Source organism: Erythrolamprus reginae, chromosome 4, assembly GCF_031021105.1.
Source record: "Erythrolamprus reginae isolate rEryReg1 chromosome 4, rEryReg1.hap1, whole genome shotgun sequence".
NCBI classification, from domain to species: domain Eukaryota; kingdom Metazoa; phylum Chordata; class Lepidosauria; order Squamata; family Dipsadidae; genus Erythrolamprus; species Erythrolamprus reginae.
The window spans coordinates 65,185,053-65,199,056 of NC_091953.1; the positions used below are offsets into that span (position 1 = coordinate 65,185,053).

The 14,004-nt window shown below is 39.6% G+C and overlaps 1 protein-coding gene across 1 annotated transcript in view; it reads right to left on the reverse strand.

Annotated features, from left to right (window-relative positions):
- Positions 1-13,510, reverse strand: part of LOC139167324 (cystathionine beta-synthase-like) — a 30,909-nt gene extending 17,399 nt beyond the window's left edge. The window contains exons 1-4 of the mRNA XM_070751789.1: positions 13,335-13,510; positions 9,837-9,943; positions 7,888-8,022; positions 2,800-2,879 (exon numbers count right to left, since the gene is read on the reverse strand). Of these exons, the coding sequence (XP_070607890.1) occupies positions 2,800-2,879; positions 7,888-8,022; positions 9,837-9,943; positions 13,335-13,510 (498 nt within the window). The remainder of the gene's footprint in view (positions 1-2,799; positions 2,880-7,887; positions 8,023-9,836; positions 9,944-13,334) is intronic.
- Positions 13,511-14,004: the final 494 nt, after the last annotated feature.

Consider the following 14,004-nt stretch of genomic DNA (forward strand, 5'->3'; position numbering starts at 1 on the left):
TGTCTGATATACATGGTTGTGCATAACTAAGTTGACAATTCTTCTTTCACAAAAGTTGGGAAAAAACTGATCACATTATTAAAATTAAGACCTTATAGTTTATTGTCACTGTTTCTAATCAGTCAAATACCTTTAACATGTTTTAAGACAAACTCCATAATTCTTAGCAAACTATTACCTACCTTTAGTCATTCATTTATGGATTCTTATCATCAACTAATAGGTATTTCCAAACCACATTATTTCCATTCCCAATCTCTGACAAAGCAATCTGAAATCAACCTGTGACCTTTACTTCTGCTGCCTTTGGGATTCTGAAAACATGCATGCAACATCATAAGCTAATCAGGGATGGGTTCCTCACAGTTCGTACCAATTCAACCAAACTGGTAGTGACCCGCTAAGTAATGTCACCAAATTGGATCAAACAGTGCTGGTCCGTGGGCGCCCCCATCTTTATTTTATTTTTTAAAAATAATCTTCTGAGCATGCGCAGAAGCCGAGTTCTGTCACTGTGCATGCAGTTGCCATCTTATTCTTGGATTTGTTATTTTGCCATGTGGCGAGAGAGGAAGCAAACCGATAGCAAGATAAGTTAGAATCAACCCCTACTTCTAGGGTCTCCCCATAACCCTGGGGCCATAGGGGGCTGTAGAGAGGCTTGCTAGCAGTGGTAGGCTATCCTTCCCATCCCTATTGGAACGGGCTGGGAGCGCACGCGCCCACATCGCAGGTTTTGGCTTCTGTGCATGCCCAGAAGCCGAATCACATGTAAAAATACGTGTGCAATTTCCTGGGTTTCGCTTCCTCGCATACACAGAAACAAAAAGACCCAGAAAATGGACATAAGAGTTGCCGGTCGCTCTGACGCAACCAGCAAAACAAGGTAAGGACTGCTTGTGGCCGTGCCGTGGGGGCCGTGGGGGCTCATGGCTCGCCCCTCCGCCACTCTGTGAGCACCCGTGAACCCCTGCTGCACTGCCCCCGTGGTGCTGTCCCTGTTGCTCCCTGGTGCTACCATGAGCGGCAGCTCTGTCCACTCATCCCTCCACCACATTGCGAGCCCCCACCGCTGCTACTAGCGGTTTATCAGCTCTGTTGCAAGCGGCAGCTCCATCAGCTCACCCCCCCACTGCGCTGCAAGCCCCCGTGAGCCCTAAACATGTTCCCGCTGCCATGTCGCCCACACCGTGTCACCCACACCATGCTGCCCCTGCTACCCCCTGGTGCTACCACAAGCGGCAGGTCTGTCCACTCGCACCTCCACCGCTCCATGGCCCTTACCTTGCTCTCGATCTCCTGCAGGTCAATGGGCCATGGTGCGGGGAGCAGGTAGGGTGGCCCCATGTGGCCTGCTGTGTGCTCTCCCATGTGTGCTGAGGGATGCTTGCGCCCCAGGAGAGCAGATAGCAGGACACACAGCTGGAGCCTGGGCAGGCTGTTGTTGTTGCTAGCCCCAGCTGCCACCCTAGGCGCCGCAGTGAGATTCGGCAGTGAGACTTGGGCAAAAATTGCCAATTTGTTTGCTTCTGCGCATGCGCAGAAGCAAAAAATCTGGTAATTTTTACCAGAATTGTGCCTGTTGCACATGCACAGCATGTGCACGCCCAGTAACAATGGAGCAAGCCTATGCGCTCCATTTCTGCCCATGGAACGGAAATCCCTGCTTGCTAGGCCCAAGAAGGGTGCAGGGGGGCTTCAAGGGAGAAAGAAAGAAAGAAAGAAAGAAAGAAAGAAAGAAAGAAAGAAAGAAAGAAACTCTCACTGTTTGGGGATCCCCTGTGCATTGAGTTTGAATTGAGAACTTATTGTAAGTGGCTGCTAAACTATCCTTCTCAGACTAGGCTAATTAACAGTGGAGCTGTAAGAATGCCAGATTATCAGTGGGCATGTTCTCAGTTTCAAAACTTCTGTTTTTTCTTCCTGTTACCAAAGACTAGGGTTTTTCACAGGAAGGGATAAAAGGAGGGAGGGAGGGAGAGAATAAGAGAGAAAAGCAAGGAAGCAAGGAAGCAAGGAAGCAAGGAAGCAAGGAAGCAAGGAAGCAAGGAAGCAAGGAAGCAAGGAAGCAAGGAAGCAAGGAAGCAAGGAAGCAAGGAAGCAAGGAAGCAAGGAAGCAAGGAAGCAGGGAAGCAGGGAAGCAGGGAAGCAGGGAAGCAGGGAAGCAGGGAAGCAGGGAAGCAGGGAAGCAGGGAAGCAAGGAAGCAAGGAAGCAAGGAAGCAAGGAAGCAAGGAAGCAAGGAAGCAAGGAAGCAAGGAAGCAAGGAAGCAAGGAAGGAAGGGGGATAGAGACAAAAAAGAAAAATAGATAAAGAAAGAGCAGAGCAGAAGAGAGAAGATAGAAAGAAAGAGGAAGAAAGATGAAGAAAGGAAGGGAGGGAGAAAAGAGAGAGAGGGGGGAAAGAAAGAAAGAGAGAGAGAGAAAAAGAAAGAAAGAAAGAAAGAAAGAAAGAAAGAAGAGGAAGGAAGCACCACGAACCCTGCTAGCTTCAGAAGACATTATGAAACAGCACAGCAATAGCTGGAAGATAGATAGATAGATAGATAGATAGATAGATAGATAGATAGATAGATAGATAGATAGATAGATATGAAAATAAAGAAAATAAATTGCTCTTATGTAATTGCTTCCCACAAGAAGAATGATGAAAATTCTGTGTTCTCTGAGGTTAACAGATTATCCCCACTTCATGAACTCCGTTGCCCAGGAGACAGGCTTTGTGCTAATGGCAGGAAAGTGAAGGAAAAAACGACTAGGCTATGGCTATGTTTCTGCTGAGCCACTTAGAAGACTCTCACCTTTTCCATACTCATTTTCTCTGGCATGACAATGACACAGCGATAACCCTTCAATGCAGCTACGAGAGCCAGTCCAATTCCTGGTGGTAAAAAGAATAAGAAATAAGGCAAGTAGGAATTATAGCTACAAGTTAATTAAACCTCTAAGTCCTCTCTCTCTTCCAATGGGGCACCACTCAGATTTTCATTTTAAAACATTGGGGGAGAATGAATGTTCCTGCATATTCAGTTTGAAGATAATGGAATAGCAGAATAACAGAGTTGGAAGAGACCTTGGAGGTCTTCTAATCCAACCCACTGCTCAAGCAGGAAACACTATACCAGTGAGGGCAAACCTATGGCCCAGGTGCCACAGGTGGCACATGGAGCCATATCTGCTGGCACATGAGCCATTGCCCTAACTCAGCTCCAATGTGCATGTGTGTGCTGGCCAGCTGATTTTTGGCTCATACAGAGGCTCTGGGAAAGCATTTTTGGCTTCCAGAGAGCCTCCGGGGGACGTTTTCTCCCTCCCCAGCTCCAGGGAAGCCTTTGGAGCCTGGGGAGGGTGAAACATGAGCTACTGGGCCTACCAGAAGTTTGGAAACAGGCTGTTTGCGGCCACCAGAGGGCATCTGGGGTGTAGGGGAAGCTCTTTTTGCCCTCCCCAGACATTGAATTATGATGTGGGCACTCGCGCATGCACAATAGTGCACGTGCACACTTTTTCGGCACCAGAAGAAAAAAGGTTTGCCATCACTCCCCTATATCCTTTTGGTTGGTTGTCCAATCTCATCTTAAAAACCTCCTGATCTTTTAATATTTTTTAGATAAAAATCAATAGCAATAGCACTTGGGCTTATATACCATTTCACAGTGGTTTTACAGTCCTCTCTAAGCAGTTTACAGAGTCAGCAGATTGTCCCCAATAATCTGAGTCCTCATTTTACTGACCTCAGAAGGATGGAAGGCTGAGGTTGCATATGAGATATGGTAATACATAAAGCAATTTATTTGCTAGGTTCTAACACAAAGGAGATTGGAACAGCTTGCAATAGCTGTCATAATAATCTTCCTGAGTCTTAGCTTAAAATGATGGAAAGATCTGTCACACTGACATTTCTAAAAGGTACAAGTGCACTAGAGTGCCTTCCGTCCCCTGTCCTATTGCTCTCCTATATCTCCTATACCTTTCCTCTATTCCTATATCTCTTCTTCTATTCTTTCATTGATATATTCTATTCCTATATCTTCTTTTCTATTATTTCTTTGATATATTTTACTATGAGTATCTCCTCTATAACCTTCATCATGTATTTTACTATGTGTATATTGATATATACCCACTAAAACCCTCATTGTGTATTGGACAAAATAAAAAAATAAATAAATAAAAATAAAATAAAAATGTGGCATCTTTTCTTCAGCTGTTTTCCCATATACGCTAAAATAAAAAGGATAAAGAAGATTGGCTGGGTTTCCTGTAAGCTTGAAAACACACTGTACTAATTAGGGGTTTTTTTTAGGTTAAAAATGTGCAATAGTAAGCTCAATCTATGACTCTATGTAGCTGTATTTCAATACCACAGGGAATGGGGAAGGAACATTTAAAGATTTAACAGTAGCTGTTTGTGCAAGAGGTGAAGCAAACCTACAAAATTACCATGAGAAATAACTTTCCTGTATTTTTTAGTTTCTTCATCATGTACTTCAAAGCATTTATTCAAAAAAATAGCTCTTATGTTTGTAGCCTGAGCATGCTATAAGTACTCTTAGCTCGTAGTAAAGCATTTACAGACAGGAGGTTGAACAATTAACCTGGTGGTGCAACTGGAACAATATGGAACTGAACACACTCAAAACCGTAGAAATGGTAGTAGACTTTAGGAGAAACTCTCCCATTCTACCACCTCTTCCATCTGTTAAACTACTGAAGTTTGCAGATGATACAACAGTGATCGGACTCATTCGAGACAATGATGAATCCGCATACAGACGGGAAGTTGAACAACTATCCTTGTGGTGTGACCAGAACAATCTAGAACTGACACACTCAAAACCATAGAAATGGTGGTAGACTTTAAGAGAAACCCTTCCATCCTTCCACCTCTCACAATACTAGACAACACAGTATCAACAGTAGAGACCTTCAAATTTCTAGGTTCTATCATATCTCAAGACCTAAAATGGTCACCTAACATCAAAAACATCATCAAAAAAGCACAACAAAGAATGTTCTTTCTGCGCCAGCTCAGGAAGCTCAAACTGCCCAAGGAGCTGCTGATACAGTTCTACAGAGGAATCATTGAGTCTGTCATCTGCACATCTATAACTGTCTGGTTTGGTGCTGCAACCCAACAGGATCGACACAGACTTCAGAGGACAATCAGAACTGCAGAAAAAACAATTGCTGCCAACCTGCCTTCCATTGAGGACCTGTATACTGCACGAATCAAAAAGAGGGCGGGGAAAATATTTACTGACCCCCTCACATCCTGGACACAAATTGTTTCAACTCTTACCCTCAAAACGTCACTACAGAGCACTGCACACCAAGACAACTAGACACAAGAACAGGTTTTTTCCGAATGCCATCACTCTACTAAACAAATAATTCCCTCAACACTGTCAGACTTTCTACTAAATCTGCACTTCTATTCTACTAGTTTTTCTCATCATTCCTTTCACCCATTTCCTCCCATGTTGACTGTATGACTGTAACTTGTTGCTTATATCCTAAGATTTTTATTAATATTGCTTCTTCATTGCTTATTTGACCCCTATGACAATCATTAAGTGCTGTACCACATGATTCTTGACAAATGTATATTTTATTTTATGTACGCTGAAAGCATATGCATCAAGACAAATTCCTTGTGTGTCCAATCACACTTGGCCAATAAAAATTCTATTCTATTCTATTCTATTCTCTTACAATACTAGGCAACACAGTATCAACAGTAGACACCTTCAAATTCCTAGGTTCAACCATATTGCAAGATCTAAAATGGACACCTAACATCAAAAATGTCATCAAAAAACAACAACCAAGAATGTTCTTTCTGCACCAACTCAGAAAGCTCAACCGCCCAAGGAACTGCTGATATAGTTCTACAGAGGAATTGTTGAGTCTGTCATCTGCCTCTCTACTGTCTGGTTTAGTTCTGCAACCCAACAAGACAGACACAGACTTCAGAGGAACTGCAGAAAAAACAATTGCTACCAACCTTCCTTCCATTGAGGACCTCTGTACTGCACGAGTGAAAAAGAGTGCTGTGAAAATATTTACAGACCCTTCACATCCTGGACACAAAACTGTTTTAACTTCTACCCTCAAAATGATGTTATAGAGCACTGCACACCAGAACAATTGGACACAAGAACAGTTTTTCCCCAAACACCATCACTCTGCTAAACAAATAATTCCTTCAATCCTGTCAAACTATTTACTAAGTCTGACTACTATGAATCTTCTCACTGTTCCCATCACCCGTCTCTTCCCACAAATGACTGTATGACAGTAACTTTGTTGCTTGTATCATTACAATTTATATTGACTGGTTTCTAACATGATTTGCTTGCTTATTTGTACTCAGACTATCATTAAGTGCTGTACCTTGATGAATGTATCTTTTCTTTTATGTACACTGAGAGCATATACACTATTCTATTGTATAAAAATAGCTGCTATATTTGTAGTCTGAGTATGCTGGTAATGTAAGGTAATATTTAATTTAAAAATTCTAACTTGGATAAAACAGTATGACAATGTATAGAGTAAAAGTGATTGTTGGTTGCATTTGTGACGTTAAGCACAGTGAAGGGCTACCAAATATTTAGTACCACACTGTGGGCGTGGCATATGCAGGACGCCCTGCATTTTCTTTCAACATCTTTCAGTGCAAATTGGGTGCTCTGGGGTGGAGCTCCATTTTCACCAGCCCACTGCGTTCTCCACCATTTGGGCAGTAGCCCACCCTTGGTTAAGCATTAGTATTGGAAATCATGTTAGATTCACAGTTCCTGCCCAAAGAATAGGGGGCAGGAACTGTGGTCAAAGTGCCCTTGTACAACTTCATCTGGTATCTCAGTTGCATCAGTCTTTCAAGCAGTCACTCATGATTGGATTATTGTTAATGTATTCTACATGCAGCTGCCCTGGAAGACCTCATGGAAACTACAGCTGTTCCAGAACACAGTATCATGAGCAGTATTAGACATGCCTTCCTGGATCCATGTAACATCACTGCTCCAAAAACTACAGCGTGACCCTCTGTGTACAATTCAAGCTGCTGCTTATCACCGATAAAGCCCTTCGTTACATTCTCAGGTTGAAACACATAGGCTTCAGTCAGGTCTTCCATTATGGTGTTAAAATACTGATTGGTTAGACTGTCTGGCAGCTCCCTATTAAAGGGATGGCTGTCAGACAGAGCCTTTGCTGGGTTGTAAATATTTACCAAATATCTGTATATTTAGAGCTGCTGTTTTGAAGCCACTTCTGTCTGTGTCTTCCATTCACCCTATCTAACACTGGTGACGAAGGTGGGATTGGAAGGCAGATAGGCCAGAAAAGAGCTGACAACCTCACAACGGCCTTTCTAAAGCGCCAATTCAGCTAACATGATGACACACACCCCACTGAGTCACTTCAACCCAGCACAGGAGCACTGGGACACCTACATGACTCATTTCAAATGCTTCATGTGGGCAAACAACCTCCTTGGGCTATCAGACAACCACAAACGAGTGCACATACATGTTTGAGAAAGCCCAGGCACTCACTGAACCAATGCTGGTCCAGACAGTCACCTGGTCCACCCTACAGATAATTTTTAAGACCCATTATGTGGTGGCAGGGTTTTTTTCATTGCTCTACTTGCTCCGAATGTTTCTTTCCAGGTGCTAATGATGCTAATTTGATCTAAATCAACTCCTCGGCCTTGGGCACTTTAGATATGTTAGCATTGTAACTCTCAAAACTGTCAAACAATATTATGAAACCTATATATCTGAAAAATGCCAAGCTGTGGAATGGATAAAAATCTTTTAAAAAAAACATTGAGGCTACTTTTAAAAAAGCTATTCTACCTTACTCATGTTTTATACCTGTATTTCCTGATGTAGGTTCAATGAGTGTATCTCCTGGTTTTATGATACCAGCTTTTTCTGCATCCTCTATCATCCTTAAAGTGATTCGATCTTTTACACTCCCTCCAGCACTGAAGTATTCACACTTGGCCACTGCAATTTCAGAACAAGAACAAATTTAAATTTGGAGTAAAAATCTCTGTTATTCTTGTCAAAATTAAAAAAACACACAATTCTAATATTGTGGAAATGATGTTAAAGATAGACAGATGAATCAGTTTTAACCATTTATACTATTGAAATTATATTCCGGTACAGTATTTTATATTTTAGACATTCAGCACTCTTGGCTTAAGTGGGTGGGTTCATCAGGATGTGCAGTTTTTATATTGAGTTGGTGTTTATGGGAAGTACGTTTCTTTATCCTTCAGTAATAATCTTACAACACATGGACAGACCCAACACAGTTAATTGGGGAACTATGAACATCTAAAATCCAAAAATGCTGGGAAACTATGAATATCCAAAACCCAAAAATGCTAGGGAAATCCTGGAATCTTGACATTCAGACAAATCAGCCAAAATCAGAAGTTTTGTCTTCTAATAACTGCCCATCACTCCTCATCTCTTTTTATTTCTATACTCAGTATTTCTTATTAAGTGTCAGTTAGATCACAGTGCCCAATGTGAGAGATCCTCTACAAATCTTCACTCAATAATTGTTATTAATGTGGCAGAAAATAGAAAATATTACCAACAACCATCAATATATTTTATTTAAACAATTAAATTAAACTAAATTCACATTTCATTTTTGTCCCAATTTTACCCATACTCTGTCCCACACATTGTTTGGACTCCACTCACATTATGCCACTTTGGTGGGTGTCAGCTGTAAAATCCATTGTATAGCCCAATCTATATACTGGAATGAAAACTTTTTTTTTCAGTAGGGAAGAATTGGCAGAATGTGACATAAAAATTGACTGGTGGCCCTATCTCCAACTACAATCTAGATATACAAAGATATAGAAGGGACGGGTATAGATATCAAATCACAACAATTGGATAAACTTCTGACGGGCCCAGAAGATAAAATTATTTCTAAATTGTGCAATTACTTATTAGAATTTGATAAAATAGAAGAAATAGTAAAGGGACCAATGACAGCCTTAGCAAGAAATGTAGGTCACAACATCCATTTGGCCAACTGGGAGCAAATCTGAAACAGGAATTATAAAATGACAAAATCAGTAGCCTATAAGGAAAATTATTATAAAATGTTCTATCGGCGGCATTTGGCCCCAATGAGATGGGCTAAGCTATATCCAAATTTGAATTAGGCTTGTTGAAAATGTAGAAAAGACTTAGGCACCTTCTTTCACATGTGGTTAACATGTCCTGAGGCAAAAAGGTATTGGAGAAAAATACATAATTGGTTCCAAGATATAACAGGAAGAACAATAGCATATACTCCAGAATTTCTTTTGTTAGGAATAATCAGAAGACAATACCCCCAAAAATTCAAATACTTAATATTGTATATTGTGAGTGACAGCGGCAAGGATTGTGTATACACAACACTGTGCATACACAATAGACAATAATGAAAAAGATATATGATTGTGCCAAGATGGACAGATTAATAAGTGAATTGAAAGGACGAAAGGACTTGGAATATTACGACATATGAATAAAATGGTATGACTGGACCAAAAAATAAGAAGACTTAATAGACAATGTGAGATGAGGATGTAAGGTTCTATAAATATGAATAAGCAATGTATAAACAATGTAAACTTAATAATAATATATACATATCGGTGTAGATCTGTATAGAAATGTTATGATGTTTAAAATTGTAAAAATTAATGAAGATTTTTTTTAAAAAAAGAGAAAACCTTTTCTTTTCATTTCTAGCCCCAATTCAACAGCATTTCAGATTACTTTGGCAAAGAAATACTTACAAAGTTCACACTTGAGACCATAAGCTTTTGAAATCTTGTTGACACGGATCAGAGGAGTGTGTCCAATTTTCTCTAAGACATTTGACAAAATCTTAGGTTCTTTTTTCCTGCACAAAGATAAAGGATAATGCATTATTGACTCCAATGAGAGCCGGTGTACTAAAGAAAAGCCTGGCTTTGATTTATTTTTAACAGTTGAACACAAGGAATGATAGTGAGAAAAATCAAATTCTTTTGTGTCATGGTCCATCAGACTGTTTTTGTATTATATTCCACTTGTCCAAAATTAACATAGTAGAGTTTAGTTCTTCAGAATGGCATCCCTTGAGAAAACCACCTTGTTTTCCCATATAGCTCATTTCTGAAGGCAGGTTTTTTTTAAAAAAACAACCTACAGGTGTGTCTACTGACAGGAAGAAAAGTTAAGGTGGCCACTACCTTATGATCAAAACGTTTTTATGTGGTCCTTTGGCAGACTTAAAAAAGATTTTGTTTTTATCATGACTGTGGCCACTATCCTAACTTTTTAGATAACTCCCTCCCTACAGAACCCGTGAATCCGCTGATAAAAAATGAGTGTTTTTTTTTAAAAAAATATTTTTTTCTCCATAATTTATTTATATATATATAAAGGAATTACAGGATGGAAGGAAGGGTGTGGGCCTGTGATGCAGGCAATGAGAAAATTGAGCAGCATTATGTAAGCCAACTATGTCTTCAATGGGGATTATAATACTCTGACGATGTTAGTAGAGGACTAACAAAAGCTTAGTAATTTTAGTAGTTTTTAATAAATTTTAAACGTTCCAGAGATTGTGATGGCTGTTGCCTCTCCATTTATAAATACACCTGGAACTTGCATTTTTAGAACAATTCTTGGTTTGGGAGAATTCTCAAGTTCTCAGAGACTGATTTTACTGCCAACAGCTTTGGACAGTGAAGATTCTGTGTCAAGGGCAGACTCTGGGAGTGAAGCAGAATCGGACGGTGAGGTAGATGCAGGCAGCCCATTAGCTAATGACCCTATTAGTGAGTCATTAGACTCAGAGGAAGATAGATTAATAGATGCTTGCAGGCACAGCTTTATGACAAGAAGGGAACAACTGTGGAAGTATTATAGACGATAAGGGATAAATTGCCAGCATCGCTGAGAGCATGTGTGGGAGATTATCCATTTGGAGAAGGACGAGTGTTGTTTGATTTGGACTGTTCCAGGACTTACAAAGACTTTTTGGATATTTCAGAGTTAACTATATTTTGTGGACTTTTGAAGGGGGGTGGCTGTGACGCCTACACAGCTGCCTTTATTTGCTCTGTTTTGTTTTTGTTTTTCGCAGCATTCCAGGCTTGTGGTTTGTGGGAGAGCACTTTGGCTGTTTAAAGTGCGTGCGTATAATACTTTTGTTTTGATAAACCGACTTTCTGTTTACTTTACAACAGCGTGTGTGTTTGAATTTACATTTCTGACTTAATAGGGGCTCATAAGGTGAAGCCCAGCATAACACAATTATGCATTCTTATCAACCATTCTTAAATCAATATCCTATTTTGCATCTATTTTATATTTCTGTTCATCAGTCTAGATTTTTTTAAAGAGGTAGAACAATTTGTCTCTGATTAGCTATTGTACTAATAAAGGATGGCTACCATCATTCCTTCAAGCTTGCAGGCTCTTTGGATGAGGCATTCTCCACTCTTCAATTGCATAGCAACCTTAGGCTCAGATTATAACCTGTCATTGTTCAAATCAATGGTAATATGGCAGATGCCATTAATATTAACAATACAGAAGAACTATAATGGTTATCTTCCATTAAAGTATTGTTTTCTTAAGTTCACTAGTAATCTGTGAACCACTTTAGGCATTGAAAGCACATGTGAAAGCACATCCAACTGGCTTCACACTGAAATGGATACAAACCATGGCCTCCTCTATGCAAGGAACATTTGATTCCATCATCAAGTTGAGGAATCTTATGCAGGGGATCGGTATGTGAAGGATCATTTCCAGTACAGTTCATCCACCAGGTGAATCCAGAGTGAGCAGAACATGAATGTATTCACTAATCTGTGCCTTCACTGAGAGATGAGCTTTGGAACAGAATTGGTAATTTATTTCTGACATTTGTCACTATCAAAAGTTTGTACTCATCATTCATCCAACTCTGTGCATGCTCTTTCAACACTCCTTAATTAGTTCTTTAAATTAAACATATATTTAAAATTTTGCTTTGATTGTTTCTAAGCTATTGCCAAGAAAATTCAAAGTCCAAAGTCATTAATTTAACAAAGGTTGATCACACTATTCAATATATGAAAATAACAAAAGGTTGCATAAATTTCCTGGAATATGCTGAAGCTAGTGCTGAAGCCGGTCATAGCTGTCTATCTCTCTCTCATTTCAGAATTCTTGTCTAAAGTGATTTTAATTTATTTCTAATTTCTAATAAAAGCTGAAATTTCGTAAACTAATCAAGACCCACCTATACCGCCAGGCATGGGGGAGTTGAGACACCTTTTTCCCCAGGCTCTTTATATTTTATGTTTGGTATGTATGTGTTGTTTGGTTTTTAAATATGATAGGGTTTTATATGCTTCTTTTTTAATATTAGATTTGTTTCGCTATAATATTTTTTATTATTATTGTTGTGACCCGCCCCGAGTCTTTGGAGAGGGGCGGCATACAAATCTAATAAATTATTATTATTATTATTAATACACTGTATAAATGTATGTATGACAAGAATACATCTTCTAAAGCAGTGGATCTCAACTTGGGGCTTGGGACCCCTTTGGGGGGGTCGAATGACCGTTTCACAGAGGTCGCCTAAGACTGTGGGAAAAGATATTTCCCATGGTGTTAGGAACTAAAGCTTCTATTCCGGTGCCTTGGAATATATTTTTACAATCTGACCAATCAAGCATTACAGTGGGGGTGTCCCTCTGACCTTTCTGCCAATCAGCTTAAAGCTCTGTTGGGAGAATTGGGGCTAGATTTATGGTTGGGGGTCACGACAACATGAATAACTGTATTAAGGGGTTGCGGCATTAGAAAGTTTGAGAACCACTGTTCTAAAGTGTTAGAAGACAAGGAGATTTAGGGGATTGAACCAGCGGTGGGATTCAAATTTTTTTACTACCGATTCTGTGGATGTGCCTTGGTCGGCACAGCAGGAGGAGGTTATTGTAAAATCTTCATTTCCTCCCGATAAGCTGGGACTCGGGAGGCAGAGAATAGATGGGGCAGAGCCAGTCAAAGGTAGTACTGTATTTACCAGTTCTTTGAACTACTCAAAATTGTACTAATTGTGTAATTTTCCAAATTGTACTACTGATTCTCCAGAACAGGTCACAACCTGCTGAAACCCACTTCTGGATTAAAGTATCTTTTATCAGAAGCAAATTCTTAGCACATCATATTGCTGTGAGCCAAAGGTATCTTTGTTTCCTGTTCCAGATACAGTTCTAAAGCAGACATTACTTTAAGTTGCTACTTACTGAGTCACATAGTGATGAGGTGACTCTGGGATGGATTTTCCTGGTTTCCAAGTGCATCTGCTAGGCAAATCGGGACTAATCCAGTTATTACTTTTGGCTTCTGGGTTTTCTATATCGCCATTGAGGAAAGAACAAACTCTGATTTTTTTGTTTGAAGTATAAATAGAAGCCATCATAAGCTAAAAAAGGAAATATAGAAAAACAAGCATTTCAACAAAACCTTGAACTCCAGTAAAACAAAGCATAACTAATTGAAAGCATCTACCATGTTCAAATATACTGCTAAAAAAATATAAATAAAATAAAGGGAACACTTAAACAACAGAATATAACTCCAAGTAAATCAAACTTCTGTGAAATTGAACTGTCCACTTAGGAAGCAGCACTGATTAACAATCAATTTCATTTTGTTGTCAGCACATTCAATTTTATACAGAACAAAGTATTCAATGAGAATATTTCATTCATTCAGATCTAGGATGTGTTATTAGAGTGTTCCCTTTATTTTTGGGAGCAGTATATATATGCTTTATGTATTATAGAAGGTATTACTACTTTTGCAACATATAGCATTTTATAGCTGACTTTTAAAATCATTTTGGGTAAGCAAAGATTAAAGGAAGGCATGTCAGTTATATGAGGACATCAGTCCAGGTAAAGCAGAATATTC